Genomic DNA, 20,137 nt, shown 5'->3' on the forward strand with positions numbered 1-20,137 from the left:
GTCATCAAGGAAAAGTTCTAGGCTTATTGATCAGTGTAAGAAAGTAATGGATTGCACTCTGCTTTTTTTATTATTAAAGACTCAGATCATCAGCTCACTCTTTATTACTCTAAAACAAAACTTAGTATGGAAAGCTGACTTTAAGGAGATCTTTGTAGCAGTATTATTGGACTGATGCAACCTTGCAGTTCTGACAGCCACAGGGATGAAGTACTAAATTCTCATCTTTCACATGTAAGCCCCCTATTATTATATCTCCATAATAGCCAAAGAACTACAGCCCTTAGCTTACCAACTGCAGTTAACCAATAGATCAAGAACCTCAGAACTTGTGCAAGTCTCAAACCATTCAAGCTATTAAAGCCAACACCACTTTAACTCCCTTTGCATAATATCTTAAGAATATAAAAGTGAAAGATAAATTTTCATTGTTTTTGTCCCCTTTGGTTACACTGCCTGTTGAAGCTCTGCAAAGCATTCAGGGTAGGACAAGCATTCCCAAAGAAGGCAATCCACCTTTTGTTCTCTTGCATTGTCTGATGTCTTTTGTCTAAAGTGCTTTGACAGAAGAATGGTTGCCAGCATTTTTGACATTCTAGAAACTGACTGGCATCTCTTCTGTTGCAGTACAATAAAGGGACACAGTAAATACCAAACAGATTTACTAAAAAAAGTGGGAAACCAATATTACTGGCTTTTTGAAGGGGAAGCATACCACCTTGGTTAGTTGATAAGATTTTGAATTTTTTATTCTGGGAAAGTATCGAACCCCTACAATGCTCAGCCCAAATTTACTCTGTCACCACGAAAACAACAAAGGCCTTTTAGGTAAATAATCCAGGGTGATTTAGTTGCTTCCAGCAAGCGTTCTTGTTTTATTATATCACTCCATTTGGTCCAGCAATTATGTTATTTCATGTCAGATGGGTTTTCATCCAAATTTCAGAAAAACCACTAATTAAACATTTAGTCAAAAACCTGTACTTCATATATGCTGCCAGGCTTTTTAATATGCTTCCCATTTTGTCTTGCATAACACAGAAGTAATGGTACCAATACCCCTTCCCTCTTTTCTGTAAGGTTACACTTGCACATTAGCTTTATGATCATTCATTGAAGGAAAAAAAAAATTAATCAACTTCAAGAATAGAGCATGTCTTGTCGACATAGCAACATTTAAAAAATATTCCTATCCGTAGATACTTCTATACCCTTTTTTTCTGATTTCACTTGTTTTACACATTAAATTAACCTCTCTACCTCTCTCACAGCAAGGATGATTCTCATACGGTCTTCAGTTCAAACTCTCCTTAAGAGCTGATACCTATTGCTTTTATTAGCATAGTTGGACTCTGGCTAAAATAGAGTGTTGGTCCTAACGGAAATAATTGTAACAAGGGATACTACTACTTTTTTTAATTAGCTGGACAAGATATATCTATATATCTACATATATAGGTATATATTAAAGAACACATTCTTGGTAAACTTCAGATACCTTTTACACAGCTACAGGGTATGCTCAAATTACATTTGAGTTAATTTAGGAATTATGTCTCCATTCTACATTCCATTGTCACAGAGGAAAATTAAAAGCCTATTATTTCAAAAATATTTTGTTAGTTATGAACACACATTTACAGAACCAGTCGTTGCCACATCACAATTTCACATTCTCCAAGTAACCTGGCTACAAATAAAGATCAAAATGAAAACCAAAGTCAACAGCACCTCTGAAAGAAGTATGCACCAAAACCCAGAGATCTGTAAAAGACAGTAAAAAGCCTGTCGCAGGCAGAGTCTGAATGAAAAATATCTTCCAGATCTACCAGCTGGTAAAACCACAACAAGTATATTGTCAAGATCACTTCCTCCCTATCCCCAAGATGTTACTGTTTTGCAAGGCTCACTGAGAACCATTTCCTTTATATACTACTACAAATTTAAGTCTTTTTGGAGAAAACAACACCGAAAAAACACCACAGTTACTTTCATAAATCTAATAAACTGTAAAAACAGTTCTCCCTTCATTATAAATGTGAGAGTGGGACTACAGCATACTCATCTCCACAATTTAGAAGTATTATCAGACCTTTATGTGGTTTAATGACTGAGAAAGTATAATCAAATGTTAACTCAGGAGATTTACACTTTTCTAATTAAATGCCAAGGCAAATTACTCTTCATGGTATTTAGCTATAAACCACATTTTTGTTGAAAATGCATTACTCCAAAGGAAAAAAAACCCCACACCAAAAAACCACCCTAAAACTGTTGAACCCCTTAATGCTCAAAGTAGTTTCTCTTATCTAATGCCAATGGAATACCAGCAGTTAGGTTATGCACCTAAAAGTAATGAAAATTTGTGACTTAGCATCCTGTTTACATGTTCAAAATTTAAACTTCCAGAAACTGTCTCTGCACCACAACATTACAAGAATGCAATAACAGAAAGCAACATACTACACTGAAAATTACCAGAGCATATTTATGGTTAACTGGCTGGTGCTTTCTTCCCTTCTTCCCATACCAGAGACGAGACATTTCCCTTCTAAAAATAAATTGAGACTAAAAAAGAAATTAAAAAAAAAAAAATCATTCAAGGCTGTTTGAAAGCATTCTCTGTACCTGCTGTCAGTTCCAGGCACAGGCAGAGCCCCACGATGGTTACAGGATAGTTTGCTAGACACACACATTTGACTGACATGGCAGGGAACAAATGAACGAGTGTACAGTAGGGGGATGTTGCACAAATGATGACGGTACCGAAGAAGAAAGGTTTCCTGTATTCAAGTGTGGTTGCAGAGCACTAGTATGTTAAAAAGGCTAAAATATTTAAAGATACAGAACAACTTAATTTTTTCTTATACAATACTGAAGAACACAAAAAACCCCCCAAGAACTGCTTGCAATACTCTGTTACACTATAATTGTTCATAAACAAGTTCTAATGGTAACAAATTTGCACTCAATATTAAAATAATAGTTTGTCTTACGTAAGTTGACAACTGTGTATAAACCCTGTCAGTTATTTCTTAGAGTCCAGAATCAGTTAAAAATGTGGTCAGTAAAGTTTTTTTAAAATACTCTTTTTAAGAAAGGTTTTAAAGCATTCAGAAACTCTAAACATTTTCAGTTTTGTAAGCTACAAGAACAAAATGAATCCTTTTTGTCTATAAGCTAAACTCGCTGTATGGGTTAAATGCTAGTCCCAGCAATAAAGTATTTTTGGAATCATGATTTAATTTTTTTTTTTCTTAAGGAAGGATGTTTATGTAAACAGGCATGTGCACCAGTAATATGCACAGCAACCTTTTGAGAATTTCTTTGTAGTAGCACTTGGAGACTTCAACCTCCCTCCTCCAAAAACCACCCAGTTTTTTACCAGTGCTCCGAGTCCTGGGTAAAAGTATTAAATAGGCCAGGGCAGCAGCAGGCAGCATCACAACAATATTAAAACATTGCTCACTCATGCTGTTGCCCTCTGATCTAAAAGCCAATATGCCCAAGCACAGAAAACCAGTACCAGAACTTGTGCCTAACTATACTGCAGATTGTGCACTGGAACGCCTCACCTTGTATTAGTATCTAACTCAATGTAATTCAGATGGATAAGATGTTTTTCTTTTCAGTAAACGCCTCCTCAGGAGCTGGTAACTCTAAAAATCAATTTGTTCCAACTTATGAGAATTATTAAGGTGGCAAGTAAGAACACTTTTATCACTGGGACATTGAAATAATACACAAGATACACAGTCAAATGGTGTAAGATTCAAACAATAAACCATATGCCCATTTATTTGAATTTTTTTAAAATAAGCAAGCCAATACTGAGGTAAAACAAAAAATGGACAGCCTTAAAACTGCTTCAAATGAGAAAATTACAATCAATATAAAAAATAAAATATGAGCTACAACCTCCCCCCCCCACCCCCAAAGTCTGGCAAATCTTAAAGGAATGGAGAGTATGCAGAAAAACTATTTCAAACTATCTCTGGACATGTGAATTCCAAGCCAAAAAGCAAAAGCTAGCCACACAACTAACTCCCCCACAGCCTATTTTAGCAGTCTTCCCCACCCATTTTTTTTTCCCCTCAGAAAAACCAAATTCTTCCCTAACACTAGCCAACACACTGTTTCTCCAAAACTGGGGGAGGAAGAAAAGAATCCGGGCCATCACACAATTTTTTATTCTAGAACATTTAACCTTAAACAATTAAAACAACTTGGATGTTTTTAGCTTCCCTCTAAATAAAACTGGCTCCCCCCAGAGCTTCTCAAAAGGATTTTAAAAACTTGCTCAAAAGAAGAGAGTGCAATAAACATCTTTGTTAGATCTGACAACTCACTTTTTCACATAATTATAGTTGCAAAATTTAATGGCAATAAATGCACTAGCAACTCTCTCTATCGGACATCCTGCCAGTCTGTTTTGATGTTCAGTCTTCCAGCAGCAGCAATTCCCACCAGCCAGTAGCTGCCCTGCAGCTGGCAGCATCTGCTGGAGGGGGAAGGTGGGTGGAAAGCAGGTCAGGAGAGTCTGAGCACCACCAAGAAACAGTGCAGTCCTAAAAGTGGCAAAAGTTTTTTCTTGTGACTGACCTCCACCCCAGGAGGGTGGTAAAAGTACTTTAGCAGTCTTTTTTCCAAATTCGTGGAAGATATATTTCTATTAGACAGGGAAAAATGCCCACACAAGAAGCTTGACCCCAGGAGCATCCCCTAATTAAAAAACCCGCCCTTTTATTCTTTTGTGCATTTGTGGGTTATATTACTGATCTGTTAATTTGAATCGGAACCTCATACTTTGTTTCTAGTTAATATATGCCTTGCCATAAAAGTTCTTAATTAAAAAGATTCTAGAGAGGAGTACTGGCACAGACCCAACATATATGCAGAAGAGCAGCAGACACTTAAGAGCTTCCACCTATTTGCTACCTAGACAACAGAGCAAATCAAAACGTATCTAATTACACTGAATGACAATCTTGTTATTGTCACTGTTAGTTTGTAACCAAGCTAAATATCTCCACACAATCAATGTTCAAGGCAGAAGCGCACAGTCCTTTCAGTAACTGTTATTCACAATGTCTTTTTTTCTAATAAACTGATCTGTCTTAAAAAAATATTAAAAAGTCGCAGCAGAGAAGAAGGAGAGTGCCAACAAATACAGATACAACTTATGAAATGTCTTATTTTCACTCCAAATCAATTATCTAGTTTACACCTTTTGCCACACCAGATTTAAAGTTATATCAGAATTGTATAGGTTGGAAAAGACCTTTAAGATCATCAAGTCCAACCATAAACCTAACACTACCAAGACCACCACTACACCATGTCCCTAAGCACCTCATCCAAACGTCTTTTAAATACTTCCAGGGATGGCAACTCAACCACTTCCCTGGGCAGCCTGTTCCAAGGCTTGACAACCCTTTCAGTGAAGTAAAATTTCCTAATATCCAGTCTAAACCTCCCCTGGCGCAACTTGAGGACATTTCTTCTTGTCCTATCACTTGTTACCTGGGAGAAGAGACCGACCCCCACCTCTCTACAACCTCCTTTCAGGTGGTTGTAGAGAGCGAGAAGGTCTCCCCTCAGCCTCCTTTTCTCCAGGCTAAAAAATGCCAGTTCCCTCAGCCGCTCCTCATCAGACTTGTGCTCTAAACCCTTCACCAGCTTCATTGACCTTCTCTGGACACGCTCCAGCACCTCAATGTCTCTCTTGTAGTGAGGGGCCCAAAACTGAACACAGTTTTCGAGGTGCAGCCTCACTAGTGCCAAGTACAGGGGCACGATCACATCCCTAGTCCTGCTGGCCACGCTATTGCTGATACAAGCCAGGATGCCATTGGCTTTCTTGGCCACCTGGGCACACTGCTGGCTCATATTCAGCTGGCTGTTGACCAACACCCCCAGGTCCTTTTCTGCCAGGCAGCTTTCCAGCCACTCTTCCCCAAGCCTGTAGCGTTGCACGGGGTTGTTGTGGCCCAAGTGCAGGACCCAGCACTTAGCCTTGTTGAACCTCATACAATTGACCTCGGCCCATCGATCCAGCCTGTCCAGGTCCCTCTGCAGAGCCTTCCTCCCCTCCAGCAGATCAACACTCCCACACAACTTGGTGTTGTCTGCAGACTTACTGAGGGTGCACTCGATCCCTTCGTCCAGATCATTGATAAAGATATTAAACAGGACTGGCCCCAATACTGAGCCCTGGGGAACACCGCTTGTGACTGGCCGCCAACTGGAGTAAACTCCATTCACCACAGCTCTCTGGGCCTGGCCATCCAGCCAGTTTTTTACCCAGCAAAGAATATACTCGTCCAAGCCATGAGCAGCCAGTTTCTCCGGGAGAATGCCGTGGGAAACGGTGTCAAAGGCTTTACTGAAATCTAGATAGACAACATCCACAGCATTTCCCTCATCCATTAGGCAGGTCACCTTGTCATAGAAGGAGATCAGGTTGGTCAAGCAGGACCTGCCTTTCATAAACCCATGCTGGCTGGGAAGCTGACAAGATCTCAGCTGACAAGATCTCATAACCTAGAAACAGGATAGTAAGGACAATAACTCTATAAACTTGCGTAGGAAGACTGGATGCTGGGTGTGAAAGAACATCTTTGCAGTTTGATTAGATAGCATTATTCTGTTTCACCTAGTAGCTAACACAATGTCTGATACCACAGTGATAGAAAAGTTGCGATATTGAGTTCTACAATCCCTATATTTAATATGCATGCTTTTTGATCAATATTACATTAGTAAAAAGTAATGGATGTCCCCTGCTCCTTCCCTCTTAAGGGAGGGAGGTTAGCCCAGAGAAATACTGGAGCGGGGGGACGGACGGACGGGGGACATAATTAATCAGTTTATTTAGAACTTGCTGTTGATTCCACATGAAGTGGCCATGTAGGTGACCAGTTTTTGTGATGAAAAGCCACAAGTGTGGTGCACTGACGATAAGCATCCCCAAGCATCTCCTGAGAAGATTAGGAGGCATATGTATAAAGTAAGATTGTTCTCAGGATTTAATACTCCAATTTCAGAAGCAGCCCTGAAAAATTGAGAAAAACTTATAAATCCCAGGAAACAGACTGTATAACTCAAGTACCTCAGTGCAATTCATAAGTCATTTGCATTTTTGACTGATGAGAAGAAAGCTTGGTTTTACGCTGTTGTATTGGTTTGCCTGGCAACAAACAAATCAACAAGCAATGACATCAGTTTCACTTTCAGTAGCCTATCTACCTGTTAGAATGTATTTTTAAAAAGATGAGATTGCTATTTACATCTAACAGGCACGTTTCACAGACTATAATAAAAACTCCCATCACCAAAGAGCCCAAAAGAAAAAACTGAAAGCGGCCTCAAGTAGTGTTTAAAATAGTGTAGTTTCAATACACATTAGTATAATGACAGAAAACAACTCTAGAATTATAAACTCTTATAGTCTTATTTATTTTTTTAAAATATAGAATAGCATTTTACAGCTCTGGTAAGAGATGTACATTCTGTATGTTTACTCCTTGTATTATAGTTTTAGGATATAAGTTACCAAAAACTTCAAAATTAGGAAGACACCTAAATTTAGATGCTCAGGCCACCTAAATTGTCATCTTTGGAAGGAATCCCACTAGGTGAAAGAAAGGCAGTTTCGTATTTTAATGATATAAGGCATACAAAAGTCAGCTGAATTAAGGTCTGGTTTATCTTTAATAAGAGGCAGACAAGTTCTATTTGGTACAAAAAGCCTTTCAGATGACTAAGGAAAGAGTGCCAAGTTCAAGAGTAATGAAGTTAGAATGCAATTGAAAAATAAAAAAATAAAAACCAGGTACTGCCTCCTAAGCAAAACTACTACTTTTTCTTCCAGAACAACTGGATCTTTGTAAAAGTTGTTGGAGGTGAAGCTAACAGGGGATTACAGTTAACTGAGGTCTGATCCCTTCCCCCTTTCCTGCTACAAGGAACACACTAAGCAGTACAAAAGCCACCTCCTGGGGTATCCAGTACAACGAGGACTGGCACAGCTGCTTAGCTGGCTGATAATGTTTCCATAAGAAAGGAAGTCTAATTTGAGAAGCCATCCTTTGTTTCCTTTCAACACCTTAGGGGAAGGGGAAAAAAAAAAAAAGCAGCATTTTTCCATCCACAAAATTTTCCTCAGGATTTTCAAAGGTACACTGAAAGTCATTAAGAGTCTCAAAAGCACAAGCTTTTTAGCTGAATAGTTCTGCTTCAACTCTTAGCAGAGAGGGACTGCCCCAGTTCTCTTAGATACATGAAATAACCATCAGTTACAATTCCACATTCATGATTCGAACCACAGGACAACTCCAACTAGTGAAAACATCTGAATTTTCACTTACAAGTTATAAATAGATTCCAAAGAGATTAACTAGAGAAAATAGATAGAGCAAAGCAAGAAATATGCCATGCATGAAGTTGAGAGAGAGTACAATATTTGCTCAAGTTAATTTCAAAAGCAAGAATTGAAGTTACTCATCTCTACAAAGGACATTGCATTATGTTAATGTGCACCAGAGTCTCTCTCTTCAATCACAAGAAATTAATTTAACAGAAACATTTCTAGTATTGCACATGGCTGATGAAATTCAAGAGATTCTCGTCCTCCAGTACAAGAGCAAAGCCTATTAAACATGCTTGCTAAAGCACAGCAACACCTGCATAGTGACATATCCAATTTCTTAACAGACAATGCATGATGTAAAAACCAAACAATGATCTAGCTTGTATATCCAATATACTATCATAAAGAGACAACCTTTCAAGAAACATATTGGAAAAATATTCTTATTTTGAGGACTGTTAATGTGATGCATCTTTACACATTGTGTGCACTGTTTCATTCAAGAAGCCTACAACTTCCAGGCTTCCTCTTCTCTCTGCTGATCCAGTATTATCCAGCTTGTCATACAGCATTATGCTCATACCACATTTTAAAACGCAAGACACAACAAGCAGCTGTCTCACCAGCATCAAAGCACTGAAGTATAGAGTAGGAAATGGAACCAAACATGATTAAGAATACAGAAACTTAAGACAGCAGTGCATACTGAAACTGAAATGCCCATTTTAATATAGAAATGTTGTAGGTAACAGTCCAGATCCACTGAAGAACTTAAGCACTTATGTCCAATACTTCAATCTTGAAAAATCTTCCTCACATGTTACCTGACCAGGAGGCAGGAGACATAATCACTGTTTGTGATCTTCATGTTTCTACAAATACATAGAAATAGAATTTCTAGACCCTCCAGAAGTTACAGGTTTTTTTAATGTTGAAATGTTGACTATCTAACTCACGTACCATTTCATGAAGGCAGAACTTCATCTGCAACTAATGGCTTGATCTAGCAAATTTTTTTCAAACCATGTCTAAAGTTCCAACTGAAATTCAGTTTGACAAGTGAGAGTTACTACAGAGTACTGCTTTCCAGAAGCACTGTATCTATATTTTCTACAGACGCTTAATATGCAAAACCAAAGGTAATGATTATGAAATGCAAGTCCAGAACATGACCCAGTGAATGTGGCAAAAATAATTTGCAAATATCTGTGAACTCATGCTTCGTTTTGGAAGTTAATTTCTAGACAGCTTTACATCAAACTCATTTTCTATATTTTCCAAACAATTGAAAAGCTAATGGAAACAATAAAACAGATGAGCTTCCAACTACTTTAAGACCAGCTTGCAGGTCCTAAGACAATAAATTTCCTGTTTTCAAATATCTTGTGGATGAGTATTTAGATTTATGTGGACCTGAAGTATGACTCTATCCTGAATAATACCAATAAATAAGACCAAATGACAGAGGGAAGCAGAGGGGAGAAAGAACAATCAACACTTTAAATAATTAAGGATTATTCTAGTACAGAGCAATTTCTGTTTCCTTATCAGATTTCAGGTTTAAATAGGAACTGATTTGCTTAACTGATTTCTTCACAAGTGCCCAAGATGAAATTTCTTTAATGCCTCTGAAACATTTAGCTGTGGCCACACTCAGTAATTATTTTTTTTCCATCAATACTCTGTCTGATGACCAGAGATCTGATCCATGCAGCATAAATCCTGTATTTCCAATATTACATGATGATAAAGACATTTAACAGCTGTAGTACCTTACATAGATATTGTTTTGATTGTTCCAGGTTCAAATCTGCAATCTAAAGCTAGATGAGCAGTCTATGTCAATAAGTCATTATCACATACAGAAATAAAAAATGTATTTATACACATACAGTCAATATAATGGTGCATCCCAGTTTTCCAGCTCCCTATCAAAAAAGTTAACTACTTAAAGTTAATAACATTCCTTGAACAATAAAGGGACTTGATCTGTTGTATTCTTTGAGAATTAGCTTCACAGACCAACAGATGAAGCAATAAATAGCAAATTAAGGTATTTTGATCTGTATAATTTCTTTTCCTTCTCCCCCTCCCCCCCAAGAGACCAACTAGTCCTTTAGTTAGATACAAATAGAAGGTGCAATAATTTTATGATAAAACTCGCATGGGAAAGCACAAATTGTGTCATTTCTCCTTTATGCACTGTTTCTTACGCAAGTAGTCATTTCCATTGTTTCCTCCCTAATGCCCTCCTCCCTGTACTGAATTGTTAGAGCACAGCACTTTCCTTTGTATCTAGCATTATTAAAACTGTAAAAACCTTGCTTGGAAAATTAGTTTCAGTTGTCCTTCCTTCCCAGATACGGTAAACTGATTCTCTAAATATTTTAATGGGATTATTTACATGTCCATGCCAACTTCCGTAGAAAAATATTTGAGCTTATCAGCACACTTTATGTGTACACAAGTTTATTGGAAAGTTGATTTACCTCATTTAACTCTATACTAGATCCCTGATATGGTTAATGACATTTTACATGAGTACTTGTTTTCCATGTCTTTTTCCGCCAATGGTCAACTTCAAAATGCCACCTGCCACTTCATATAGCAACAGCAGTGGAAACAAGCCCGTCAAGGTTTTACAATCCATTTTAGGAAAACAATAGTAGAATAACGGGATAATTGGAATTTCTGGAACTGATGAATCACAGAGATATCACTTCCCACCTCCACCTCTTCTTTTTTTTTTTTTTTTTTTTTTTAAAGAGTGCAGATTTTTTCCTGAATTAAAAAAGTTAGAGTCTGCAAGAAAGGTTACAGAAAAATGCATACTGGGCAGCATTTCTCATAATCTTTCTTCCAGTTGTTCTATGACCAAGCGTGGTTCATAATTTGTGCTCTAATCTGTTGGGGGTTTTTTGTTTGTTTTTGTTTTTTTAAAATATACAATGTATATGCAATGGAATAACATTTATCCTTTACAGGGAATGTCAACAACACTTCTCTTAGAAAAGCAAACTTTTATGCAGCCATGAGAAACTATTATCAGTTATTTTACAGAAATAGTAAATAGTTGTGCTACTTGAAAACTCATGTCTCAACCAGGATTTGGAGACTAGGAGAATTCAAGCAGTTTTTCCTTTTCACTCATCTTAAACTTCTTCAAACGTAAGACCAATCCTATTAGCAGTGCTTGAGGACCCATCCCTGCTTTCAAATACTGTGGTACCATGCATTTACCAACACCAGCTGACAACTCTGTAATGCTTTTAATCTGTGGTACTAACTGGCACCAAAATGATGTTAATGCATCATCAGCTATCTAACAGCAAGCGCTTTAACACTACGTCATTAATTTCTATACACATTACCCATATATACAACTTGAACTTAAAAAGGAAACAAAATTAGACCATAAAGTACCAATGGAAGTTGTTTCCGAGGCACTGCACAACAGAAACAGTCAGCTTGCTGTCAAATCTTGCCATGTTTAGATGCAAGTACAGAATATGCTTTGGAGAAAGCATTTGTTTATCAACACACAGGTTTCTAAACATTATTAATTATTTGTGCTAACAGATAAAGAAAACCATTAGCACTTGAACTTACACACACTAAAGAAAAAAAAAAGAATACCATGTTAAATATACTTCTAACCCCCAAGGCTCAGTAGAGATGGTAAAAACACAAAAAACCCAAAAATAAAACCACCACACAAAAAAACAAAAACCCCCACACAACCCAAAACACCCTCTTCCTTGGTGTATGCCCATTCACTTAAGTACAAGAAGGTAAAAGAGATACTTGAGGAAAATGGATGGGGATAACACCACCAAGAACCTAGCAGCACAGTTTCATTTCTTACATAAAATATAAAATAAAATTCTTGTCTATTCATTTCTAGCGGACACCAGAGACAAGTCTTTAGCACAGACTGATCTTAAGTGAAAAAGTATCCTTTTTAGAGAGCTTTGTCAACGGGACAGGCAGAGGCCTCTTGGGATGGCAGGTACTGAGGAACCCCATCAGCAACAGGAGCTATGAGGTACCCCACACAGAGTTTGTTTTAAACTCTAAGTAACTGATGACTATGAATTAGTCACCTTTACTGATGGTAATGTTAGATAGTAGTAGATTCATGGTTATTTCTAATAAGTCAGTTACCTATTAAATGTGTAGCATACAATACAAAAAGAGTCAGCTAAAGGATTCCCTGGATTTTATTTTTTTTGGACACTTCATACGGTGCAGTATTTGATCAAACCAGTGTTTAATATGACAGCAGGAGTCTTGATCTCTTTGCTACTAGATCAGCTGAGGTTGTATCTACTGGATTACTTCAGGGAAAAGGCTGATAGGAAATAGACTACTCTGTATACAGGTAGAAGAAAGCATAAGCAGATGAAAAATTGGAGTAAGTTCAGAGTCCTATTCATTGATTCATTTAATAAACTTATAAACCAACCCCTACTACTTGTTTCATACATTACTGATCTTTGCTTTTCCTTGTTCCTTCTTCCCATAATTCCTTTTCCACTAAAAAAAGCACAGTACTTCCTTAAAGTCTCTAGATAAAAAGCTGCAGCTGAATGTGTTAAGATAGGACTATCAAAGAAGCAAAAGCTGTCTCAGAGCACCACACCTGGGTTACCCATTAATCCTCTTCCCTGTTTCTCCAGTTTTAAGATACTGTACAATAATAGCAGAGAGAGCACTTTTCCAAAAAGAAAGCTACTCCACTAGTTTACTCTTTTGATAAATCAACAGTACTTCATGATGCATTTGTACACATCAGGATTTTGCTTTCCATTTCCCTTCCACCCTGAGTTTTCCCATCAGTTTTCTGAAGAAGGCAGCCTATTTTTCATCCCAATACTCACAAAAAGGTTTCAATGATACTGTTCACCCTCTATCTTAGATTACACCTGGATCAAGACCTGACAGAGAAAAAGCCTGTTGGGTTAAAGGAAGGAAGTATATTGATTGAAAATAATGACTGAAATTCAACGGGAGTAATGGGTAACAACAACAGAAACAATTTCCTGTATGTACTGATACTTTCTAGCACATATGTTATAAGCCACTGAAATGCAGTTGTATGTAATGACAGGTTGAACCATCTGGTACTGTCAAACATTTCTGATAAAAAAGTTATTTTTTAACAGCTTTCAGATTTGTGCTAGAAGTCAGTCATAAGGAGTCACATTACTCAAGTTAAAATGCACAGAAGACTACATTAGCATATTTCTTGTACTTGCATAACATCTTTTTTTTTTTTAAAAAAGTTATCTCACTAATCACACTAACTTCTAAATCCAGAAAATAATTATTTGATAATCTTAAGAGAACCGAGCTTGACATAATTTTCACACTACACATATGGAAATAACGGTATTTTTGAAATATCGTGTTCTACAATTGTTTCCAGAGGAGACCTAAATAAAGGCTTAAGGCACGACCTCATTCTGTAGTAAGTAACTTACAGTTTTTAATACATGTAGGAAAAGGACTGCCTCTACTATCTTCAGAAATACCTCCTAAAAAGTTACAACATTTAATCCTGAATAAAAATTTACACTATTTTCTGTGGAAATTATTCTGTAATTATATTAGGGTGCTAAGTTACTGAAGTGGTCATTAAAAGAGAAACATACTGTGCCTTAAACCATAATATTGATCACTTGCCACTGATCCCCGTGTTCTGAAAGGCCAAGTTTTAAAACGTCAAATACTTATAAAGGCTTTGAGCAAGAGTCAACACCAAAATACATTGCTGGTAAAAATACTAGAGCAATATATATGCTGGAAACATGAAGATTCAAAAGACATGCTTTTATGATACTCATTTCAATGTCTCAAAGCAAAAATGCTCCATGCAAAATCACCGAGCTGCAGAGACAGTGTTTTGTAACCACAGCCTAATACTTCGGCTAAGTAAGTGAGAAGTTTGAAGTCAGAGTTCTATGATTCTAAGTTTTGGAGCGAAGAAGAAAACTGTTACCTGTAGTTAGACTATTGCAGTTTTTAAAAATTTCTTTTACACTCTACATAAAACACAAGTACACACTTCCTTAATTTCAACATGCTCCATTGTGGGGTGGGGGGAGAGGGAAGAAAAATAAATTAAAAAAAAAAAAAAAATCAGTCTTACAGTCAGAGATTGCAATTGCTGTCCTGAGACTCAAGTTAAACAGTGCTGATGGGATACTTCTACAATATATATATGACAAGAATCATCAAACTTTTGACTGACACTTGAATGCACAAGACTACAAGTGCTTTAACTGTATGTACACTACAAAACACCATGTAGACATGTAAAGATGTGTCCATAGAAACACAGTGGACACAGATTCACATGGAAGAAATGTGTTTGTTATAAAAAATAGATAGTTCCAGTTACAGTACAGTATATTACTAAAATCCATGCAACAGTATCTTAATGTATGAAGAAGTTACAACTGAGAAGTTAATTACTGGATTATTGGAAAAACATGTCATTAATAGATTAATTTTCCTTTTTTGTTCTCTCATCCCTGTTTTGAGACTTACCAATAAGTATTCAAACATTCTAGATACAGGAATAATAAATATCAGAAAACTGTCAGTTTACTTGACTGAAAACTAAGTCTGCTTCATCAAAGTTGCAACTTCTTTGCTGTACTCACATTCCTTTTAACTCTGAGTTTTAAGTTACAATCTGCTCCATACAAAAATGACTTGTAATTGTGAAATGTTGCCCTGAACTGATGTTAGAGCAAAGCATTAGGATGGCATAAATTAAACAGTCATGGTCATAATAAGCAGACTAATAAAGCACATTGCTTTGTTTTTCTTATTGGAAAGGATTTAACACTATTTTAACCATATTACTATGAAAGTATTAAAAAAAAAAATAATAATCTTTGACACTGTTCTTCCTTACCTCCCACTCTTTAGCAGCATCTTCAGTAGTAGATTCTTCACTATTTTCAGGCTCTTCCTTCTTTTTTACCACTATAAATCCAGGTTCCCGAAGAGATTCCCCATTATCTTCTGCATATATCTCTGGACTCCACTGGATAAAGAAGACATACAAATGATCTGTCCTAGAGAAGTCAAGTAATGATACAGAAAAGAAAAACAAGGTAAGTTTGTGATCTTTTGGGTCATGTCTAATAATTATGAAGTATTTAAGGTTAAAATGAAAATACTTACTATTTCATGTTTTACTAGATATTAGAGACACATTTGAAAAAAGCTAGTTAGTATTTTTTTTTTCTTTTTAATTATATGAAGCTGACACTGGAGGAAAAACAGGAAACAAGTTGGCAGTTGACTAACTGTGTTTTCATATACAAGTATGGTCCTTCAACCACTTCTGTCCTGTTGGAAACCTCTGTTTATAATTTAAATAACTTCCAAAATAAAACACTAAGATTTTTTTATTTTATTTAAAAAGCGTTACATAAAAGCATAAACAAAATTGGAATTTAAAAATGTCTGCATGTCTGTTTTCCCCATACCTGAAGAAGAGCTGAACACTCCAAAGACATGTAACCAAAATTATACAGACTGTGAGAATTACTACAGATATAAGGAAATAAGGCTGAAAGTATGCATATATATATATAGCTAGATCATAAACTACAGACTATTCTAACTGCAGTAAGTCCCAAGATTCAAAGTTACCTCCTTTTAAGTTATCTGCCACAAATGGCATGGTTCTCCAGTTTGGAAGAACAAAATGCCCAAATTCCCAGAATAAAGTTATTTACAATCCTAATAGATGTCAATCTATACTGTTTAAGCATTTCCTATGGGTGCACAGATGGAGCATTTAGAAAAAGGATGTGCAATGAATCCACTACGTCTTCATCATGGAAAAGACAGCTTCAGAGCTAGAGCTTTATGGCTCTGGTTACCAAGAATTTGAATATTCCTTATGTCTCTCTTCAGAGATATTTGCTACAGTGAATCTGCATACCAGATTAGCATGAAGAACAATATTTGGACTTCCCGCCCCAATCCTTGCAAAACTGAATACTGGAAGAACAGCAAGACATACAGAGCAGCAAAGGCTCTCAAAACGCCAGCTATAATCTTCACATGCCTCTATGTCTAAAAGGATGTAGCACACAGGTATGTAATAATAGTCTCTGAACAGAGTCAGTTATTTAAAGTCACCTTTGTTAAAATTAAGGTTCCTGGATAACATTGATGAAAGGAAAAAACATGCAAACAAACAAACCTTTCTCTGACAGTAAGAGAGAATAAAACATTTCCAATGCATAAGGCTAGATAAGGTCTATGACAAAGTCAGAAGAAGAAGCTGCAGGCTCCTCATGCACTGAACGAGGTGTCAATTTTAAAAAGTCTTACAAGTAGGAAAATAAAAAAAAAAATCCCGATTTTAACTTTTTAAGAACTTGAAATTGTGTATAATTATAGCAGTTAAAAAAGCAAATAAAACTATGTTTAAGGAACTCTAAGACACTCCTTCCCAGACTGGCTCATTTGAAATTAAGAACACTGAAATAATGCAGGTTTGTCAGATACCTACTTTTTCCTCTTTCTTACCACTAGGTGACAAAGACAACTGGGTTGGCACTAAATATTTTGACCTATGCAGAGTAGCACTCAGCAAGGTTAACACTGAATTAAGAAAACAAACACCCCACTACCACCACATGTGACTTTTTGTGTACAAAAACATAGGACACACACTGGATGGATAAAGAACAGATTACTAATTCCCCATGCAGTTAGAGAGAGAAACCCTTCATAGGTGGAGTAATTTCCAAGGAGATCAGACACAGACTGTAAACTAAGAACTATTTCTTCTGAACTAGGTGATAAATTCTGCTTTATGCTGAAGATAAGTACTTGCTCTGCTACATTAGAAAATGAACCAAGAGACAGTAATAATTTTAATTAGCTGACCTAGACATCATTGTCATATGTGAAACATTTACCTGTTTTCAAATTAAATATGGTATGAATAAAACAAGAAAATTTGAGTTGACTGTAACCACAAAAGGTCACCTGGCCCAGACAGGATTAGCTATACCAGAATCAGTGTGACAGACATTTGTCTCAAGAAATTGCATAATCTCCACCACTTAGGGTAAGCGGGGGTGATGTTTAAAAGCAGTTTAGTGATGCACTAGCATAGACTCAATTCTCCCTGTTGGAAAACTCAAATATTTTGATCTAATTTCAGTCCATTACACATCTCCATTCACAGTGGACATGAAAAAACAATACTGCCTTTCTTGTTGCAGCCAACTTTTAAGTATGAAATGATTTTATGTTTGTAATCAACCTTTTCTCCTTTAGATTAAAGAACCCCACTTACTTCTAATTTTCTTTATATGTTACACTTTCTAGGCATTAATTAGTCTTGCTGCTTTCCTCTGGACTCTCTCCAACTGATCCATATCTGTCCTCAACTGCAGTGCCCCAACTGGACATGCTATGCCATTCAGCTCAAAAGAAAAGATGGAAAAGTGACTTGATCATTGTGTGTAAGTATTTATACAAGATGATAGCTGATAGTTTTTTGTTGTTGTTTCTTTCCTTTTTCCCCCCTCTTCTGACAAGGATATAATAATCTCCAATACCCCCCAAAATCACATTCAACTAGAAAATAAGTCACAGTTTCCTAGCAGTAAAAGATCATTTAAGAATTCAAGACTTTACCAGTGAGTGAGCACGGACATCTCATGTCTTTGAATCACTGCAACAAATTTAGATATTTTTCTGGTAGATATGTTTCAGTTGCTTCCTGGAAAAGTTTTATGTTCCATATATAAAGATAAGACAAAAGAGTCCCAGCTAGCTCTTCTGAACTCAGAGCTCTAAGAAGCAGAGAGAATTTTTAGAAAGTTTCCAAATAACGGGAAGCACAGATAATGGCAATAAAAACTTTGTTGCAGAACTCACTTCCTTCACTAGATATTACTTACTTGATTCTTTGCTACAAACACAAGCCTAAATAATACCATGAGAAACTACTGGCTGAACCTACAAGTAACTGAAGTAAATCAGTACAGCTTCAGTATGGTAATGAGGTATTCCAGAGTTAAGTACAAGCCAGTCATCAATATTCTCAGTTGTTGACCCTTTTTTGTGTTGTTTTATAGACACAGTCACTGAAAAATTTTGAATGGTGAAAAAAAAAAAACAACACCAAAACTCAAAGACCTACTGGAAAGTGTTGATTTTTACAGTCTGCCCCTTCTTACCTTTCTTGTGGAACAGCAAACCAGTACTCATGTTTTTTATCCCTCTGTGCATACTGTTGCATTGATGCACTTGCTTGTGAAACAAATGTTTTTCTCATGGGTTTTCCAACCCTGAGACACAGAAACTTGTGAGATCGATGCCGTCTTTTTTCTTTCGTAAGAGAAGAACCTATTAGTAAAGAAAAAGTAAGCTATCCACAATGTACAAAAGAGCTTAACAAAATTATTAGCCAATTTTGTATTAGGCAATACACGTATATAGGACATATATATAAATAAGTAATAGGAGATGAGGTAACATAGGTAGTAATAATTATCTGGTTTTTATTATTACATAAATTGCATCAGCAGAATTAACTTCAGAGTACAACACATTTGAATAATTCTAACATTCATTTCTGCTTCCAACCCCAGATCCCATTATGATAGCCTTTCATCCATGCTTGAAAGTATTTCAGAAGGTATTCTCAATGCATATCCCTCAACACTGAATCAGACAAACCTCCCACTGTTAAAAAGATATTCCATATACATGCAAAAGATACAGAGTTAAATAAGTACTTCGGCTTGATTCACATATGTCAAAGCTGTTCATTAGTTACTTTTCATTTAAAAAAGAAAGGTTCTGGCACTACTAATAGAGGATTGAGATGAATTTTAATTTGTTAGCTATATCAAACACTTCAAAGGTGTTAGTACCACTTCAGGATGAAGTATACAGGGTGTTGTGGTACGGGATTTTTCCCTCCAGTAGTATATTTAATTGAACTAATAGAATTATATGATTACCCTCAAGGTCTGGATTGTCTAGTCAGCACAAGGCAAAGGAAGAAGCCTTCTCGAAATTGTTTCTTTGCTAGATTAATTGCCCAAATCCTAGAACATGAGCTCCAGCCACAAGAGACGTTTTAAAGCAAGGAAAGAAAATGTAAATTTAAGAGTTCTTATGATCTGCTATGACAACAAAGGATTTATCCTACCTCCGGTGTTACACGTACATACAAATATGTTCCAATTTTCTAGGACACTCATCTTTTCCTTTACAACTGAATTTCTCCTTCAGTATCCATGCAGAATACAGATACTCTAAGCACAGAAAACATCACCTTCTTGATCTATAAGCATCTCTACTGTATGTTTTCCTCAATCAGATTTTCACCATAAAGTTTAGAACAGCATTGTTCCACAAAATAATATTTTTTTCAGTAAATATTTAAATGTGTGCCTCCTAATTTTCAGTTACAGCATTTTAGAATTATACCTGCAGTATACAGTATGGTAGAATAGTCATAATATGCATGATTTGGAAGTATTTTATAAATCTGTAAGCTCAAAGGTAAATTGTCAGATAAAAAAACCACCCAAACCAAAAAGAACCCAAAATAAACAAAAAGCCCCCTGTTTCATAGGACTGGCACATGAACTTTGTGGCAGTGTTAGAGAAGTACTCTTAACATAATCTGATATTTGGGATTTTGGTCCTTCACATGCAGCAGTTTAGAACTTCTCTGACCTAGTGCTCAGAGAAGTGGGATTTGTA

The 20,137-nt window shown here is 36.4% G+C and overlaps 1 protein-coding gene across 13 annotated transcripts in view; it reads right to left on the minus strand.

Annotated features, from left to right (window-relative positions):
* Positions 1-20,137, minus strand: part of OXR1 (oxidation resistance 1) — a 355,322-nt gene that overhangs the window by 20,774 nt on the left and 314,411 nt on the right. For all 13 annotated transcript variants that reach the window (XM_072852037.1, XM_072852038.1, XM_072852039.1 and 10 more), the window contains 2 exons: positions 18,598-18,766; positions 15,297-15,459 (listed from right to left, as the gene is read on the minus strand). In XM_072852037.1, coding sequence (XP_072708138.1) covers positions 15,297-15,459; positions 18,598-18,766 — 332 coding nt within the window. The remainder of the gene's footprint in view (positions 1-15,296; positions 15,460-18,597; positions 18,767-20,137) is intronic.

The sequence above is a fragment of the Ciconia boyciana genome, chromosome 2 (genome assembly GCF_034638445.1).
Source record: "Ciconia boyciana chromosome 2, ASM3463844v1, whole genome shotgun sequence".
In the NCBI taxonomy this organism is placed as follows: domain Eukaryota; kingdom Metazoa; phylum Chordata; class Aves; order Ciconiiformes; family Ciconiidae; genus Ciconia; species Ciconia boyciana.